Here is a 19,926-nt window from a genome sequence, read left to right on the forward strand (position 1 = left end):
ATGAATCGAGGCACACAGCGGGGTGAAGCAAACACTTCTTGGGGACACAGCTAGGGGACAGTGCTGGTCTCTCCTGACTCGGGGACTGACACTCCCCCCACACTCAAACACACACACACACACACATTTTATCCCGGGATGCTTCAAGTGCACAGTGCGCTGCAGTGAAACCATCAGGTACTGTATGCAGACTTTATCCACTTCCTCACTCGTTTCATCATGCGCTCTCTGTGCTTCTGAAACAATGGGACAACTAAGGGGAGTGGGGTCAACTCAGCGGCGAAGTCAGAAAAGCGGTTGCAAGCAGCGCCAGAGAGACTTTTTGCGTGGGCCAGTGTATGCATATTTAGCGGATGAGTGGGCAGCAATAATTCAAAGTACCAGCTCACCAAGTGGGCAAGCAAAGCAGGAGGATGAGAGAGAGAGAAAGCGACAGTAGCCAATCAAGGGACGGGGAGCTTTTTCTTTTTAATGGTGACAAGTTTGCATTTGACCAGCTGGACTGGCTGGGTTTTGTTTCTGGTGTCCAGCCTCTGGGGAAAGTCAGCCATAACAATGGAAGAATAGGAAAACAATGGGATCAGTGTGGCAGGCCTGTAAATATAGAAAATCCACAAAATGTCATTATTCCACTTTTTCCGACATTCATGATTTATTGAGGACGGCTGTCCTGAACGTCCTGCCGCCTCCCTCTTCTCTCTGTCTGTCTGTCTGTTACCGTGAAGGAGTCAGTGTGGCAGGCAGGGACGGTACAGACGCTCATATCGACAAAGCCAGCACGTTTCACTCGGTCTGCAGCAGCCGAGCAAGCGCTCCAACACCACCTCTAGCACCACCTCCAGCACCACCTCCAGCATCACCACCACCATCACCAGCAGCATCATCATCAGCAGATCGGGGAGTTTTATTTTGGGGGGGGGGGGGAGCACAGCTGGAGGACCGAAGACGCGCATGTGAACAGCGGACAGGCTCGAGAACAGTCGACAGGTTATATGGCTCACTTGGTTGCCGGTCGCCGTTTGCGCCGTCCGTGGCTCCGTTGGCACATGCGAGGCATTTGAATGCGCGGAGGTGACGCCTGGAGCGCTGTTCGAGGTGCTGAAAAGCCGCCCGACAGACCGGTCCCTGTCCCCCTTTACCTTCCCCCCCCCCCTCGCGTCTCCACCTCCACCACCCCAGTCGAGACGATACGCATGAACTGACGAGAACGCCGAGCGGCGCCATAACGGCACACCGGCGTTTATAACGCAGTTTCCCCCCGGCCGGAGTAAATGGGACCACACGTCGTGCAAGCGTTAGAAAGATGGAGAGATTTGTCCCCCTGCTCGTCCTCAGCTGTCTCTGCGTCCCTCGAATCACAGCGGGTAAGTTTCTGTTCATGTGCATTTGGACGGCCGATGTTTTCCGTGCATTTTGGAGCGGTGGCTCACAGAGTGGGATTTTTATTATCATTGTTAAAAAAAGGTAACCATGGAGGGATTGCAGAGTGTGAAAAATACCGCTGTCTCACACGGAGCTGGATTTTTACAGGCTTTAGATTGCAACCGATGTTGTTGTGAGACGTTGCGTAGTCTGATGTGTTTGTGGTAAATGAAGGCTATAGCTGTGTTCGCAGGCATTTCCGTGTTTGTCATCTAAAAAAAGGAATCAAATATCATTTGAGCATTCACACCTGAGGGAGCGCCATGGCAGCACAGACAGCTGTCAGGTGGATTGATTGATCAAGTGAGTGGGGCTGAAATGACCTGTAGCAAACTATGTTGTTGTCTGCCTCAAAGCAGTGTGTGTGTGTGTGTGTGTGTGTGTGTGCGCGCGCGCGCGTGTGCGTGCGCGTAGGTGTGTGTGCGTGTTTGATGTTAGCCAAACTGACCTTTGAATCTCATTTCAGGCAGGTACCATAATCTGCCACACACACACACACACACACACACAGGCTCAATGTGGACCTGAGCTTCTTTGTCAATGTGAATAATTGAATATTGTATGAACATTTGTTGACCACGGATCAATATGAGACGTGTAGTCCACACTGTAACGAACTGCTGCTGGCCATTGGAAACACATGATTGGATTAGGAGCCATCCATAACACCACTATGCTGTGCCTGACTGCGCGTGTGTGTGTGTGCTGATGTCAAATACTGTATGAGTGCATCTATAAAAACGTGCTTTTTACAGCACAGACTACACACACACACACACACACACACACACACACACACACACACTCACACTCACACTTTGACCACTCACTGCGATGGCGTGCCTCACTTCCCTCCTGCCATCAAAAATGCAAATCTGGTTTGCTCGGCATCCTCTCACTGGCGTTGGATCACTGTGCTGCTCTTCTCTCTTGCGCACGCACGCACACACACACACGCGCGCGCACGCACACGCACGCACACATGCACGCACACACATCCAGCACTTAGCATTTTTACTGGTATAAGCTATAAACTGATGTCAGTTGCTATATTTCGATTGTTCACTATCGGCAACACTTGAGAAGAATACAATTTTGTTTTCTTTCATTCAAGCAAGACCGTCTCGTTTTTAAAAAGGTGTAAAAACATTTTTTGCACCTTCCAATTTTTCAATTGGCAACACTTTATTTTAACTGCCTGTATTTAACACTTCATAAATGTTTCGTAACACACTAACCGTAAGCTTAGATTGCTTTGTTATATCCATTTGTGAGTGTTTGTTCCTCCTCTTTTGAAATATCCGTAACTGATGAATACCCAGTGACGTAATGCTTGATAACGCCGTACAACATAGCTATAAACATACACAATGACATAAGATTGCACATACGAATGAATCCTTAGTGAGTTCAAATTAATAACAAACATGTACGAATGATTCATTGACTTAATTCCAACTGTTATATGATGTTATCGAATCTGTTTGTACACCAGTTATAGATGTGTTATTAGTAGAGTTACAATTAGAGACACACATTATTAAACACTTAAACTGTCAGCTTACATGAGAGTGTTTTAAGACTATGAGCAGCATTTACACACTTAATTAATGGATTATATCAAAGTATTAACTTATCAACTTTAATCATTGATGATTTGAAAAATATTACAAGGACGCTAGTATAGTGAAAACACAATAAAAAGGTTAAAAAACAACAAGCGGTACATGATTCACGACCAAAGTCAACGACAACTCTGTGGCCAAGTGTCATCAGTCGTCATGTGCTCACTGGTTTACAGGGATGTCTTTAAATGTCGACAAGGACTTCGCCTAAAAGCTCCATTCTGGAGCTTCAGCTCGTATCAAATGATCTTCATCAAGCAAACCCAGACGAGATGTCCAGATAAGAGAGGGCCCGATTTGAATGGCCTGAAGAGTGACTGCTCTCCTTCTGGATTCACAATTCAAGTCGATTCGAGATTATTTTAGGACTCCGTCAGACACCTCCGCCAGGAAAAGCGAGCCAAATCGATGTCGAGGCGGAGAGGACTGGCAGGCACCATGAAATGTACACTACGATGACGTCTTTACTGTGTCTGTGTTTACAGTGACTCGTAAACAGCCCGTTGATCCGGGGGAAAGGAAAGGTAATGATTCCATTTAAAATGTAAATCGACTCTCTAACAAGTTCACATAAATGAGGCCATAAATCCTCGCAGGCAGATTTCCTCGGGCCTTAAAACAGAGTTTGGAGAAAGAAAAAAAACAGAATCAATCATCAAACTGAACAGTGATGCAAACGGTGGAAAGGCTCCAGGCTGTTTGAGAAGCGTTCATAATAATGAGAGGAGGAATCGCAAGTCTTTCAAGAGCTCAGAGGTTATCTATATGCTGTAAAATATAGGAAAACTTTGGCAACCACCTGCAAGGTGATACATTAGCTGGGAGTAGCAGTATATTATGTGTCAAGCGCTGAGCAATAGCCTCCTTTAGAGAAGAGTTAGCGGCCACAGCTGGGAGAGGCAACGTTTGTAAAAAAGACCCATCTTCACCAAATTACCATCGAATAAGAAACAAGAGTTAAATCTCTGAGCGGACAGCCAGTCAGTCAAAGAGATGCAGAGGCAGCTATTTATCACACACACACACGCACACACACACGCACGCACGCACGCACGCACGCACACACACACACACACACACACGGTTGTTTATCAAACGCACTTGTTTTCGCCTTAAGGATCGTTCTGCAGACGGAACACGGTGCATTATTCATTTAAAAAGAAAAAACAGCCTTCGGGTCTCTCATGTTAGTGTTTCCAGATGGCGGTTTTTTAATTTTTATAATCACATGCCTGAAATGAGACGAGTGTCAGGGTAGGTAGGGCTGGGCGGTATGGAGAAAATCAAACATCAGAAGTTGCCCATTGGTACTTTTAAATATTTACACTATGAGACTTTTGATGAATAATCAGCAGTAATGTGGATAGAACCACTAAGTGGGTATAGAGGCAAATGAGAGGAGCAGCTAGAGTTCTGAAGATGACATCACTTTACTGTAATACAGCCTTTAAAACCAGGAAAAGACAACAATCATGCCAAATTACTTCATCCAAAATCTAAGTCTATATTTCATATCACGATGAATGTAATATCGACATATATTGCCCAGCAGACAGTCTGCAGGACACTGAAACGATGATGTCGCTAGCTTTACTGTGCACGTTGGAAACTACAGCGGTGTCTTGTGGTGTATTTCTAATCCTCCAAATGCAGCGCTGCTGCCCTGATTTTATTCACATGTGAGTCCTTTAGACCTGGGGCAGCCTCCTAATTGGAGGGAATCATTGCTGTTGCCTCTGAATAGGCACTTTAACAGGGCAACAAAAGGCAACAAAAGCATGGGAGGTGTTCAATTAAGATGTATGTGTGTGTGTGTGTGTATGTGTGTGTGCGCATGGAGATGCGGGGGATGCAGAAATTGTGTGTAAGCGCATGTGATAATCTGTTCATTAGTTTCCCTCTTGTGTGAACACAATTAGCTGTTTGTCATTATTAGCTGTACTCTTGTTCGCAAGCTTTTTTTTAAAGCAGTCTACTGCATGTTTAGTTTTTTTAAGCTTATCACAGTGCACCGCATAGTCACAGCCTTTTCTTCTTACGAACATGTTGCATCAGATTTGGGGGCTTTTTGCAGGGAAATACCTTATCGTGTTGCAATTGCATGCAACAACGGTAGAACGGTAGAACTCCAGTGTGTTTGGTGACCTTCGTAACTTTTTATTATCGTGTCATCCCAAGACACCGCAAAATCATATAAGCCACATCCAAATGGCTGCTTATAAAACAATAAGTTAAAGATATAAAGAAACTTTAGAAGATCAGATTTTCAAAATCCACAAATCACTGAAAGAATATGCACTGTGACAACAGTCCTTCTTGGTTTCTTTTCAGACGAAGTGAGGGAACTAAAACAATTCAAAAACCAGAGGAAGAATATCAGTTCACAGCCGTGCAATTTAAGATATTTGGCTTCTAGGATGTAACATATGATTCAGGGATATACTTTTATACATCTCTATACTTCATTTCAGTATTTGTCTTCAAACTTGAACAAGCCACAGGGCTGCATGCATACAGGTATTTAGGCAAGTGTAGATCTGTGTGTAAATACAGACCGAGCTTTAGAAAGCAAAGATTAAGCCACAACTAACTCATAAACTTAATCTTCTTCTTCGCGCTGTTGCGTTTTAATTGTCACCTGACAAGCTGAATTTAAAGAACCGAGATGAGAGTGCATTTCTATAATGTCCTGTCAGAGTCCTCTTACATAAGTGCCGATGTACTGCTGAGTGTCAGCCACTTATTCGCTTCAAAGAGCCTCTTAGAGAGCTCGCCATTGGCTAGAGGGCTCATATGTGTTCTTCAGCTTTCAGATCTGGTGGCAACACAAGGATTAAGAACCAACAACAGGAAACACAAAGAAAATGAATCAGATTTTAATCTTTTTCATTTTGATTTAATTTGACTTGGAAGCTTTTCTTTAACTGTGCAACCAGGGTTTTGTTTTTTTGTTTTTTGCCTAAAATGGAACGAAACAGATGCTAGAGGACAGATTGGTGCGATCATCTGGACGCCGGGCCCGTGGGAGGAGGAGATGATGATGCCAAAAGACTGACGCAGTCTGTCGTCTGTCCAGTGACTGAATGTGTGCAGGTGGAGGAGGGGGGGGGGGGTCTGAGCTGCCGTGTGGAGGGAATGTCAAAAAACGTACATGTGAAAGGCATCACAGACTCAGTCATGGTCGCAGGAGTGTATTTTCTGGATTTTTTTGTCCCGATGCCTCATTTATCAGAGCATTTCAAAAACAAGTTTTAAATGTGGGCGTAGGGATTTGCCCGCACAATCAAGAAAATTGGTATTCATCAAATGCGAGTACTCTATGGCATGTTATATATCCAGACAATCCTACTGGCTGCATAAAAATGATGAATCTCCGATAAACTCTGGGCCCTGTTCAGAAACAGGCACTCTTATGATTATTAAAAACCGCTCCAGTTGGTTTGATAAAAGGCATAAAGAACGTTGATGACCTTTATAGTAACAGTATATTTCTTTTGCTGAGCTTTCTACTCGGTTCGGCCTACCCTTACCCTTTCAAATCAAACATTTTGGACAAAAGCAGTTTCCTCACTTCCCCTATCGCCCCATTGAATTCACAGCGAAAAAACTCTCATCACTCACAGTAGATGGATTATAAAAGGGTTTTACACTGTATCAAACTTGAGAAAAGCAGATTATTCCAGTAAGGCTCCCTGAAAACCTTTAACAAGACACGGAGACCCTTTTCTACATAGCAACTAGAGGGTTCTGCCTGACCCTGAAGACAAAGACGAGAAAAACATCCAAGACAGACAGTTGAGATATTAGCGTCTCGAGAGCGCATGCGTGAAAGCCTTCCCAGCATGCACTGGAGCAAAGGATTTATCGACACTCGTTTTATGCGTGTTCCTGCATCGTTATTGTATCTTACATCGTGTTCTACAACAATTCCACTAACGCCACATGTCATGTATTAGCAAATAGAGTTTCACACTCTTAAAGCTCAACCAAGCTGTATCATTTAATATATTCTGAGATATAAATACTGTAAGGAAACTGTATGGGGAGAGGTCAAGAAATTCCTAGATGACAAATTGTATTGATTTCAATTTGCTTCTTAACTGCTGCATTTGTTTTCAACAGTTGAACAGAAAATGTTTTTAAATCAATTGAAATCAATGCTGCTGAATGTCATTATTAATGCGGCTCTGCTATGCTTTCATGGTTGACATAGAGTTGGTTTATGAATCTGTAATTTGGGAATTGCTCTGCCCATGATTACACCTGTGGACCGCTGGGGGTTTGTTGCTATGTATTGCCAGGAGTGGATCTAAATGTATGCACATAGTAAAGCACATGAAGAAATTGATAAATTCAAAGCTTAGATTTGAGCATGGGGGTGGGGTAGTCTTCGTGGGAATACTTGCTCGAGAGAGACACGGATGGACAGACAGAGACGGGAGGGAGTGCAAGCGTTGGAGCCACATGAGAGAAAGACGAACCCAGAGAAAGAGAGAGAGAGACGGAGAGACCGCTGGCAGCAACAGGAGAGCGTGAAACATGGAGGAATCAGAGAGAGCATTATTCACGTTCTCCCCTTTCAAGCCGTGGGCTCCTTAAGGGACGTCCGACCGCCATCTCAACTCAAATAATCAACCTCACAGCACTCCTTTGCCTGTTTGAATTAGCTGGCCTGCATTCTCTCTGCACACAATGCTGCATCGATTTTCATACCCTGCCTTTTGACATTTAATTGGAGAAAAGCGCACGTGTGTGTTTGTGTGTGTCCATCTGATGGAAAGAGGGGGAGAAAGATTCTGTTTAGCAATCTCACCCTCCACACGTCAGCATATCCCGTGGCCCAGCGGGGCTGGAAAATTCATTTCCTATGAGTAAACAACTCATTTCTCTACAGAACGGACAAAAAGACCCGTAGGTGTGATTACCCGATAGTGCCGGGCTGCTGTGTGAGCAGACCCACGGAGAACGGGTCTGGTCGTCGTGACGCACATGCGGCCTTCCCCGCTCGCACGAACGGCCCCTCTGTTGCCGGTGAAGGTGGACGTCCCGAATTAATCCTAAATTAAAATCCATACACAGACAATAATCCAGCCTCAGAGCAGTTCTTCCATTTTGAATCTGTCTACATTGTGAACCAGCTTATCGGCAGCCAGTGTGAGAGTAACATGAGGCTAATCGATAGCAGAACAGCACATGAGTGAGTCACAGCGAGGCGACAGTCTCCCCTTGTCAGCCACCAGCTCCACCCAGAGTCCCATTGAAGTGTCATTTACAGGCAGACGGCTTCACACACCCGGCTATGGAGGAGCTGCCGAAGAGCCCCGGTGTATAGCAGCTGTACATTAGACAGAGATGAAAAGGAAAGTGAGACAAAAACAGCTTGTGTGTGTGTGTGTGTGTGTGTGTGTGAGGGAGAGGTTGAGTACAGAGTGTCCATTACAGGCTGAAAAAAAGGCGTTGAAGTCAATCGAGGATGAAATAGGTGGATGTCCTCTGATAAGGAGGTGGTGAAAATGCTCTCGTATGAAACACATGGCGGGACAAAACAGAAGAAGAAAAGAGGACTTTCATAGAGGAACAGTCTTTCGTGGTTTACGCAACATATCAAGCAGTCGCATGAAAATGAAGTGGAACGGGTTTTGAAACAGTAGGCGGCCTCTGATAATTTTCCCATCATGCCTTTTTCATTAAACATTACAGGCGTAACAGTGTGGCGCCGATGCGTGGACGCAAATTAGCACATCCGCATTATTCACCAGATGTTTTCGTCTGTAAATGAGACACATTAGCGCCTTGTGTTTGTGTCATACTGTTCTCCTCCAAACTTCTGTATACGAGTGAGTGTGTGTGTGTGTGTGTGTGTGTGTGTGTGTGTGTGTGTGTGTGTGTGTGTGTGTGTGTGTGTGTGTGTGTGTATCCACAAGGACGCCGGCACGTGCCAAGGTCTCCTCTGACACACGCAAGGGCAAACTCCAGATCGGCACCAAAAAACCCCTCCTGATGGCTCTATCATGGCACATTAAGTATGGATGAGGGGGAGCCGCGGCCCTGCCGGATGCATGTGCGCTTAACCCCTCGAGAGCACAGTGCGCCCCGAGACTCAATGAGGAGGAAACAAGTGGCAAGCAGTTGTAATTTGCTGTAAAGTTGCTGAGCAGGTTGCACTCGCAGACTGTGCACAGGCAAAGGTTTCCAAAGTCCCCACAGTGGAGGCATGTGGGTAGGCAACTTCTCCAAGCTCACAATCAAATAGGTCTTTTTCACAGCGGAGGTTTTTGACTCGTCAAAGTAGGAAAAGCATCGGTGTTACAAATAACATCGATAGCTCTGTTCTGTTCAAGTGTCCGAGTAAGTCGAAGAAGCTTCATTTCATTCAGCCGTCATTCATTTTTATCATTTACACAAGTCCTTTTCCCAACTACGCCCGATTTAAAACGGAATGGCTTCATTTTAAATTGATTACGCTCCAATTAAAGACAATATGAACTGAACAGGGCCGAATGGTGAACTTTGCCTTTTCAACCTCACCTTCAAAACATTAAGACCTTTATTACTTACGTTGAAAATCATGCTTACATAGTGTATAATCCCAAATCGATACACAGCAAACCTGACCTGTGCCCACAGCTCAATCCTCCCCTGGTGGGTTATTACAAACAGCAAACAGATCACATGTTAAAAAAACAAGTGTAAATGTGGTCCCTTAAACAAGATGAATGTTGGAAAGAAAAACATTCCAGAGACCGGTTTGGAAACTTAAGTGAAAAAGACATTCCACAAACTGGTAAAGGTAAAACAAGCTATTTGTTCTTTATAGCACCATATGATCTCCGCATTACATCTTCCCATCTTACCTGCAATATTTTTCCCCTGTCTATAAAAGCAGTGAACACAGAACAAACAGAGGAGAAAAGTTAGGAAGGAGAGATGGCAGCCGGCCTGGAGGAGGAGGGATCCTGTCTTTCTGAGGTCAGAGAGATGAGGAGAACGTTCATTAAATAATGATAGGCTTCATGGACCAGGACGGTTCACCTTGTGTGTGTGTGTGTGTGTGTGTGTGTGTGTGTGTATGTGTGTGTGTGTTTGTGTGGGTGTGGGTGTCTCCTTGACTGTATACAGTCACTCCCGGTGTGTTCTCTAATGAACAGGGATATGAAGGAGCTGTCAACCCTTCACACTCCTCAGCATGCGATGGTCAACTAGCTGTCACTCTGATCTTCATCATTGGGTTTACAAAGTCACACGCACACACACACACACGCACACACACACTAGGGACATCAGTTATGGATCAAAGTCACCCCGTCTCTCAGGATCACGCATCGCAGCCACGCAGCCACCGAACGCAGCAATGCAACACCGCAGCCACTGAACGCTACAACTAATCGCAACAACGCAACGCAGCACGGAATGCAACAACGCAGCCACGTAACGACGCAGCCACGTAACGACGCAGCCACGTAACGACGCAGCCACGTAACGACGCAGCCACGTAACGACTTAAATAAAACTTAGCTGAATTTCAGGAGCAGGACCACACCTCAGCCACTCGCCCACTTCCGGCCAAACTCCTATAAATACCTACCCACTCTAAGCCTCGGCACGCTCGCGTTTTCTGCACCCCACCCTCCCTCCCTCTTGTTAATGGTTATCTCCCCCCATAGTCATCATGCTCCTATCCCATGGAGATCGGGGGTTCTGCAAGGCCCGGGAGCCGCAGTGGATCCTCAGCTAAGCCTCCCCCAAACCGCATCAGGCAAAATCTCCATCAACCATTCCTCAACACTCCAAACAACCGACGAAGGCCCGCTCCGGCCGAGGTGGGGGCCTAAGCTAGTGAATAAGGACTTCTTGTCAAGGGAAAGACTTTCATCCGGTTCAACTGTGAACACATTGTTTTAATGAGAGAGTTTTTTTCCGGAATCATAATTATTGTTTGGTCATGCAACATGTTGTGTTTTGTCTGGAATCAAAAAGCTATTTCTTAGTTTGAAATACTGCAGTAATGTCAACCTGGGTTTTAGGGGGAGTAACCCAAGCGTATAATTTGGAGCTTTTCCCATTAAAGTTTTTTAGTGTTTGAATCTCTGTAGCCATTCGGTTAGCTCAGACAGACAGACAGACAGACAGACAGACAGAATATGATAAATCCAGGGTGCAGTACGTACAGATTTCATTATTTCTCCCCGGCACAGTTATGGTTGGTTGACCTCTTATTGGTTCATGGTCTAGTTGACTTGGGCTGCTCTGTCGTCATTAAAACTGTGGTATTAGAAGTCCGTGCAATACTGAAAAGGAACGTTTTGAATGACTGAAACGTGTGTGCCGAGTGTCAAACAGATAAAAGCCTGCCAGCTACACTCAGGCAGAGCAGCCCGCTGATGCTGATGTCACCATGGAAACGCACTCACGATGAAGAACAGGCTGAGCAGGTTCACAATATTCCCCATCTTAGTTTGGCCAACATTTGCGCCCTCTCCCTTAACACATCGTGCAGCCGGGGCTGATGGGAAGCTCTGCAGGTCTTTGGTCATAAACCAAAAAGGTATTGGACACGTTGAACTTTTGTCCTGCTGGTAACGAGGAAATATCTGAGGAATTTCATGGCAATCCATCCAATAGTTGGTGAGACATTTCACTCGAAACCACAAATATGGACCCTGATGATGGTGCGAGAGGGCAAGGATTCATCCTCTGGGCACAATGAATGTCTGCACAAACACTTCATGGCAATCCATCCGATCCATTTCCAAACAAAACTTAATTTCAACCCTTTCACATACATCCAGTCTGCAATGTCTGAGGCATTGTTTTGTCCTCCTCTACTCGTTGGCCATTTCTGCAACCGACAGGACTTAATTTGCTTCATACCGCAGAAGATAAAACAGGCTTTCGTTTCTCTCTCTCTCTCCTTCTCTCTCTCTGTTTGCAGATAGCTTGTCGCCTCCTGTCAATGTGACCATCAAAGCGGTGAAAGCGAACTCTGCTGTGGTGACATGGGACATCCCCGAGGGAGAGCCCGTTATTGGCTTTGCCATCACACAGCAGGTGAGCAGCTCACACGCAGCACAGACTGGATATACCTGTAAATGTGCTGATGAAGGGGTGGATAAAGAACACAAACAAACACACACTAATTTAATTAATCACTGGCTGTTGCTGCTGCCATGTGCATTTCTCATTACCGTGTCGCTCCCTTGCTCAGAGTCAGAGTGCATTATGGGAATTATCACAGGCAATGGATCCTGTCGGACTGCCTGTCTGCTCTCTGACAGCAGCAGACGCTGACAGCTCTGTGACGTGGGTGAAATGTGAGATTATATGCTGCCATCGTGCGCACATAAACACATAAACACACAAACTCACTCATGCACGCACATTACTCAGGTTCACACATAAGGACAGACATTAAACGCATTGCTTTACAAGCGTGACTGTACGAACACAAACACACACATGTACACAGCAGCTGGGAGTGACGTGACGTGATTGAGGAGGACAGCTTCAGAGGCAGTGTTGGTCACAGCGGTACAGAGGGGTGTGTGCAGAGGAAGTAGAGATGCTGTCGAGGTGAACTGTGACGTTCCGAAGGTGCAAACAACACACAACGTTGTGCTCTTTCCAGAAAAAGCAACTTAAGTATCAGCAGGAATATACTACTGCCTGTGTTGTTATTGTTGCTGATACATTATACAGGTTTGTTTTGTTCTTCTTCTAGGAATCTCACCCGCACTGTTGCAATACTTGCATGCTGTCTGTCTGAATTTTCACAGTAGGAGATTTCTAATCGAATAGTTTGACACGATGAGGAGATCGATGCCGCTTTTGCGTTAAAAACACGATGCTGCATTCAGCACATGAATAATGCACCTCGGTCCTTTCCCCTACTCCATGCTAAGCTAAGCTAACCGACCCCTGGCTCCAGCTCCATATTCACCGTACAGACACGAAAGTGGTTTCAATCTCCCCATCTGTCACGCGGCAAGACAGTCAAATAAATGTAATTTCCTAAAATATTGAACTCGCACTGTACAACAGCAGCATTGCTCTCAGAGTTAAAATATGGTAATATACTTTTTATTGAACCAGGACTACGCTCTGTTCTTATAGTGCTGCCCTAAACACTTTCCTGAACATACGTTTTGCCATAATGTCACACCTGAAGGCCTCTTGAACACGCCTCCTAATTGTGTGAATGTAAAGTGAAACCATAACCCTCTCAATAGTGGGTGGCGCCCTTTTTCTTTCACCACTGGCCCTTCAGTGAGTCAATGCCCACCACTGTTGTAGAGCGCGATGACAGCACACAAAGCACATGTCCCCCCTGCTGGGAACAACGTTCACCGTCCTCTCCCGTGTCCCACTCCCAACAGAAGAAAGACGTGCGCATGCTGCGATTCATCCAGGAAGTCAACACCACCACGCGCTCCTGTGCATTATGGGACTTGGCGGAAGAGACAGACTACATCGTGCATGTCCAGTCCATCAGCATGTCTGGGAAGAGCCCGCTGAGCGAACCCCTGCGCTTCCGAACGCCGAAGGAGGCCGAGACTCAGGCCTCTAAGAGTAAAGGTAAAGTGGCACCAAGACAAAACACACACACACACACACACAGATGCTCAGTCATCCAACATATCCACATTTTAAAAAAACGTTCACACGTCCTCGCTCTGTTTCTGTCCTTCTCAAGACAGCGAGGGCAGAGGGGACTCTGCCTTTTGACAATAGTTTGACTGATTTTGTCTGAAGACCAACAGAAATCAATAGACACGCAAAGCGTGAAATTAAATTTCATAACAGAGTGCTCCTGAAGCTCGCCCCTTGCAGACCGTTACTCTGGAATAAAACTGAAGTGGAGGGGGGGGGGTCCATACTTCGTTGTGTATTGACGCAAGACCATCATTATGTTTGATGCGTCGCTGTTCTGGAAGAACCGCGCATCTCTAAAAAGTCCACTTTTCATGGGCTCAGAAAACCCTGTTTTCAGCTTTGCGACAATACATATTTAAGGTGATCCAAGAGGCTTTTTAAACAGTTGATTTAGCTTCAGAAGTAGGAACAAATAAAGGAACACGTCATCCTTCAGATTACCAGAAACACTCAATACAACATATCTGGAGATGCAGTATGTGGTTTCCACTCGACAGGAAGAGGAGGAAAAAATGTAATCTGACAAAAGTGACTAAAGCCATCAGACAAATAGTGCAGTAAAAAGTACAATATTAACCTTTGAGATGTAGCTGAGTAGAAAGTAGTATCAAAATGCAAGTTAAGTACAAGTACCTTGAATTTGTAGTACAGTACTAGAGTAAATGTCCTAAATAACATTCCACCACCGAGATTTTGTGATCTTTAGATAGACCCAGTCTAGCTGCTTCCGGTCTTTATGCTAAGCTACGTTAGCCAGCTGCTGGCAGTGGCTGCATATTTACCCTACAAACATTAGAGTGGCAGAAATCGAAATAAGTGCATTTCCCAAAACGTTAAATTATTCCTTTAACATCTGTCTTTTGATGTGGCACTTTAAATTGCAATATATATTTACTGCACTTCAGGTCCCCACAGTCCCAGACAACGACACTGAGGACATAATGTCTGTGTGTTCGGTGGTAGCTACAGTAAGACCCTGCTGGAGTTTCCAGTCTTTATGCTAAGCTAGGCTACACATGTCCTGACTCAACGCACAGATCCCTCCTCTCATCTCACTCCAGGAATAAAAGTGCATGGGTGTACTTACTAAAACCTTGAGCTTTTCCTTTAAGGCGCCAAAGCCACATAGGATTCTTCCCTCATCGTTTATATGGCTGTTTCTGCTTCAGTCGCCATGAAGTTTAAAAGGAGAGTCGTTTTGTTCATCCTATGGGACGTAGCAGAGCTGAGGAGGGATGCTGTCTGGGGAGATATCTCACAGTATTTTATTGCAGCCCTGTTTTAAAAATAGACTTTTGCTACATCCTTGTTTTTGGGGAAGTTTTCCTATGGGCCAGGGGGAGAAAGCTCTCCGTTTATTAGATCTGAGGAGACCGATGACCCTTTTGAGTCACCATGTTAGTGTGTCTGGTTGTCCAGAGAGTGTATATTTGTACAAAACACACATAGTAGGCTTTAATTGTCTGTTACTACTGACTACCACTTTATCCCATTCTTCTCCTCTCTGTCATTCACTATCTATCATTTTGATGGCGTGTCGTGGATCCTGACTTCTAATGACACTTGATTTTCCACTGATTTACAAAATGTTGACATGAGGAACAGCTGCTCATCTGTCATCAAAAGGTTCCGCTGTTCCAACGTGGCTCACCTAATTAAACAGACATCCTTGAGCAGGCGGCGCAAATGAGACAGAGAGGGATGTGCAGCGCTAAGCTGTGAAGTTGTTGTTTTGTAGGAGCGAGGGACAATGAATCACAGGTCTGCTCTCTGTGGACACTTGCTTTGTGAAAACGTGTGCATGGTGGGAGACATGTGGGGAGTGGGGAAATCTCTTTGCAGTGGATAGGGACTTTCACTCGCTGTGCGTGTGTGTGTGTGTGTGTGCCTGCCAATATGTGGAAATCTTACATTTTTGGGAAACGGATGAGTGAACTGAGGCAGAGTGCTGTTTCCTGTAACAGTCTCACAGAGGCATCGACTCATTTTTTAAACACTGGAATGGCTCCCTCTGGGTCGCAGCGAGGACCTGCTCACTTTAATGTCTTTAAATGGATCAAATGGGCCAAAGAATGTTAAAGAAATACATTAGTTAAAAATATCATCGAACAATTCTTTCCTGGTGGAATGTAGAGAAACCAAATATTAACATAACATAAAAGACAAGCTGAATTTATTAAACATGGAAAAACATCCAAATTAAAAAAAAGACTTATACAGATAGGTCGAGCCCAAACAAAACTACCTCATTTAAAGATGCAGTTTACGTCACAATTGGCCAAATTGTTGCTATAGTTCTATTGATTTGATCCAATGACATGACTAAAGCTTTACGAAGTCATGATGACAAAACAGAATGTCGGTCCATCCATGGTTATAGTGATCTCCATCTGTAGGAGCGTCGGGTTTAAATACAAAAAACTAAATATCAGATTATAAAAAGTGACAAAACAGCAACTCTCAAGCTCAAATCTTAAAACTGAATTAAACTCTGAAGCTGTTAAATCAAACAACCTTGTCTAGCGATTGGTCATTGTGCATCAGCGGTGTTTACAGCTGACCGGTTTGCCCCAGTGAGGCCGGCTGGCAGCATGTGTCAGGCGACACGGGCTGTTGTGCTTTGATTAGTTAATACTGGGCAACAGAGGCCAATCGATCCGCAGGATGGCTTGTTGCTGAAAAATCTACTGGAGCGTGGTGTTCCTGCTGCCACACTGGGCCCTCCAAAATGTCACATACTGCATCCCACAAAAGGACAGGAGAGCTCCCTACGCTGCCCCTGACCTCCAAAACACTGTGCAAGAAAAAGTTCCTACGAGTCGGTGCCTTGCCCGATATATTCCTGCCGACGTCTGCAGGCAGACTGCTGCAAGCACAGAAAAAAACACGAGCTACTCCTTTTGATATTCATCCCGATGGTCATATGACTTCAAAGACCATGGTGGGATTTAATTGAGGCTGCGGAGAATTGATCCCGAGTGCTGTGATTGACTCTTTTCATTGCTTTATCCCTCCATCGCGCTCTAGTACGAAGGATCCCCAGTGGCCTAGATGAAGCCTTGACTATATTCCCTTCATGTTCTGCCTCTCTGTGGTCTTTTGACTCACAGAATCAGTCCTAAGCGATCACATCTCTATAGCCGCTCATGCAGGACGTGTGTCTGGCTGTGTTTATTCAGTTCAAGATGCCCGGCTGTATGAAGTCAGCCTTTTTTGAAAATCCCGACTTTCCTGCTGTAACCCCCGTGCACTTCAGCTCCCTGCCATTTACGTTGCTGCACCTGCAATTTAACACATAATAGCGAGAGGTGAAGACTGGCTGACATAAGAGAGCCAGCATTCCTTGTGGATGGAGATACTCTAGACGGAGATCTGAGCATTCAGGGAATGAGACAGCCGTGAAACCCTTGAGGACCGTGTGAGGGAGTTCAATATCCTAAAAGAAAGAGAGCAGACCTCGTACTGCAACTGTCTCAAATAGAGTGTCAATGAAACCCCAAGCGGATACAAATGACTGAGAAACATAGTTCAATCGGGTCTGTTCCTGTTCCATATGTGCGATGACAACGAAAGTGAGGTAAAGTGCCTTACTAAATGAAGAGAACTCTCCATTCTCTCCACATGGGATTGGTTATTACCAATACCACAGCAGAAGCTAAGTCAATAACTGCAAATGGTCAAAGGTTAAAGAATTCATCGGCTTATGACGATATGAAAGTTGTAAGAGTAGTTCCTAAAATACTGAAGCTAATGAAGGGCGCTGCTTGCAGATATCCCTGCCGAGACATGAGACAGTACTTGTTATGTGATCAGATATCAATAGAACGTGCAGTGACAAAGTCAATGATCTAATTAAAAATATGACCATGAAGTAGTTTGTAAGCCTGACCTTATAGCATTAAGCTTATGTTCTTACAGTCTTTAGTCTTTGTCAGGATGCAACAAGTCCTCAGTCGAAGCGAGAATTTGAATGAAATCGTCAACTGAAACTTGTTAAAAATACTTTTCTTGGCCGCCGGAAGCTTTGTTTTTGTTCGCTTCCATATTGTGCGCGCGTGTTGTTTACGGTCACATCTCACCTCTGTAATCAAAGTTTCATCCAATCAGCCTGGAAACAGGCCTGAGATCAAATCCACACGTGACTATGAAGACATGTCCACATCTGACCGTATCCTTCAGTCATATTGTCTGGTAGAAGTTTGTCTCCAGTCTTTGCAACAGTTTGACACAGAGTCTTAACTGCAACTTCATGTCGATCATTACTGTTTATATGTCGTTTTCTTTTCTCATCGAGTTCATTAAATAAGCTGCTTAAGGCCGAAATAAAATATGAATTTTTGGTGAGAAAAAGTTAAGGCATGCACCCCATGTCTCCAAGCCAAAAGAACAACTTCATAACCCCAACCCCTTTTCTGACCACCCTCCTTCAATCATGATTGTCGTTCAGTCCCGTAAGAAAGAAAAGAAATGGACATCAGGAGCTTGATGGCTGAATGTTGAATCAGCTGTGTCACAAATTCCAAACCTCTTGGTTGATGCAAAGCGGTTACATCGTGCACGGGCCTCCGTGTGCTCGCTCTGTGATAGAGCAACCCGGCAATTCTTATTACAAGAGAGCAGCGCGGCATAAACATGGGGATGCTGACTTATTTGCCTCCAAGCTCAGCGTGCTTGAAGTGTCAGTCATTAGACTCTGTGAGAATAAACAGGAAACTATTTGGTTGATATGTTGGAAGCATTTTGCTGTTCAAAGCCAATTAGCTCCTCGTCTTCCTCGCCTCAAGACTAGGAAACATTAGCACCTTCGATGCGGAATATAACAGGCTGCCATGATGCAAAAAAAACATTATGACAGGCAACTGAGTGTGAAAGGGGAATCATCCAAACTTCAGGTCATGTTGGCAACATCAAGAGAAAATTGAATTTTAAAGGTTGCTGTTAATGAGGGGCTCTGACCCCGTTCTTCTACAGTGAGGCAGTACGATGGGACATTTGAATGAACATAAGTGTGACTGCAGCAAATCATTCAATGATAAATCATGATAATAATTGCTCATTTCTCCACTGTGTTTCAGTCATAATGCAGAATTTGACTTTTTAAGTCAATCATAACCCCGCTCCCACCAACAATCAGTTAAACATGTCGCCCCTTGACTTCTCCAGACGAAGTTACGATGGAAGAAGTGGGCCAGACCACCCAGCTGAGGGCGGGGGAGCTCATCATCATCGTGGTGGTGCTCATCATGTGGGCAGGTGAGGACCAAACCAGGTTCACACCGCTTTCGCACGCGGTGTTTTCTGTCGTGATCTCGCTCGAAAGGACCAGAAAATACAAAAAGCATGAGCGTTCATTTGTGTTTGACCTCCTCTCCCCCTCTCCTCTCCTCTCCTCTCCTCTCCTCTTCCTTTCTCCCCCTCTCCTCAGGTGTGATCGCTCTCTTCTGTCGCCAGTACGACATAATCAAAGACAACGAGCCCAACAACAACAAGGACAAAGCCAAAAACTCCTCAGAGTGCAGCACTCCTGAGCATCCGACGGGGGGGCTGTTGCGCAGTAAGGTATAACCCCCCCTCTCCTCCTCCTCCCTCCCGCCGGGCAGGTGAATGATCCCGGCCACTAATGCATTTCTTTTCTTCCACCGACACTTCATGCACAATCATAGCGTAGACCTCGGCTTTAACAGTGCTTCCACATGACACCATCATGTGCATGACTTTGTAACATTCAGATGACAAACGCACACGTCTTGGCTTTTTATCAATGCACAGAGGCCCATATCATATCCATTTCCAGTGCAGAAAACAAATCTTTCTCCCTCTCGCTCTCTTGCTGCAAACATCAGTAAAACCATCGCATACAAAGGCATCCTCATGCTCATTGAAGAAGCTCATTGATTGTTTGATTCCTGTGAGTCCTCCAGCCTCTCTCTCAGACCTGTCATCTTCCTCTCCTCTCCCCCCGCAGTTCCCCAAGAACAACAACAACAACAACAGGATGCCATCTGTCAACATCATTGAGGTGTGACTGCCAGGACGCCTTCTCTTTACCCCACAAAAGTCCTTGTGTTCTCACGAACAAGCGGTTCCCCCCTTTTAAAGCCCATCCGCTTGTCAGGATGAGGCCGGGACTCGTGGGCCCTCTCGGCGGCCGCTTGCTCAGCTTTGGCATGGGGCCCGTCGCTGAGGCTGCATGACTCCGGAGGGTCGGGTAACAGCCCGGCCGGAGCCG

The 19,926-nt window shown here is 45.3% G+C and overlaps 1 protein-coding gene across 1 annotated transcript; it reads left to right on the forward strand.

Annotated features, from left to right (window-relative positions):
- Positions 1-1,303: 1,303 nt before the first annotated feature.
- On the forward strand, positions 1,304-19,722 carry fndc5a (fibronectin type III domain containing 5a; the record flags this gene model as incomplete). Its single annotated transcript, XM_079286951.1, has 6 exons — positions 1,304-1,364; positions 11,980-12,095; positions 13,421-13,619; positions 18,861-18,950; positions 19,123-19,256; positions 19,663-19,722. 6 exons carry the CDS (start codon positions 1,304-1,306, stop codon positions 19,720-19,722), a joined length of 660 nt encoding a protein of 219 aa, XP_079143077.1.
- Between the last annotated feature and the right edge of the window lie 204 nt (positions 19,723-19,926).

This window comes from Melanostigma gelatinosum (assembly GCF_949748355.1).
Source record: "Melanostigma gelatinosum genome assembly, chromosome: 16".
Taxonomy (NCBI): domain Eukaryota; kingdom Metazoa; phylum Chordata; class Actinopteri; order Perciformes; family Zoarcidae; genus Melanostigma; species Melanostigma gelatinosum.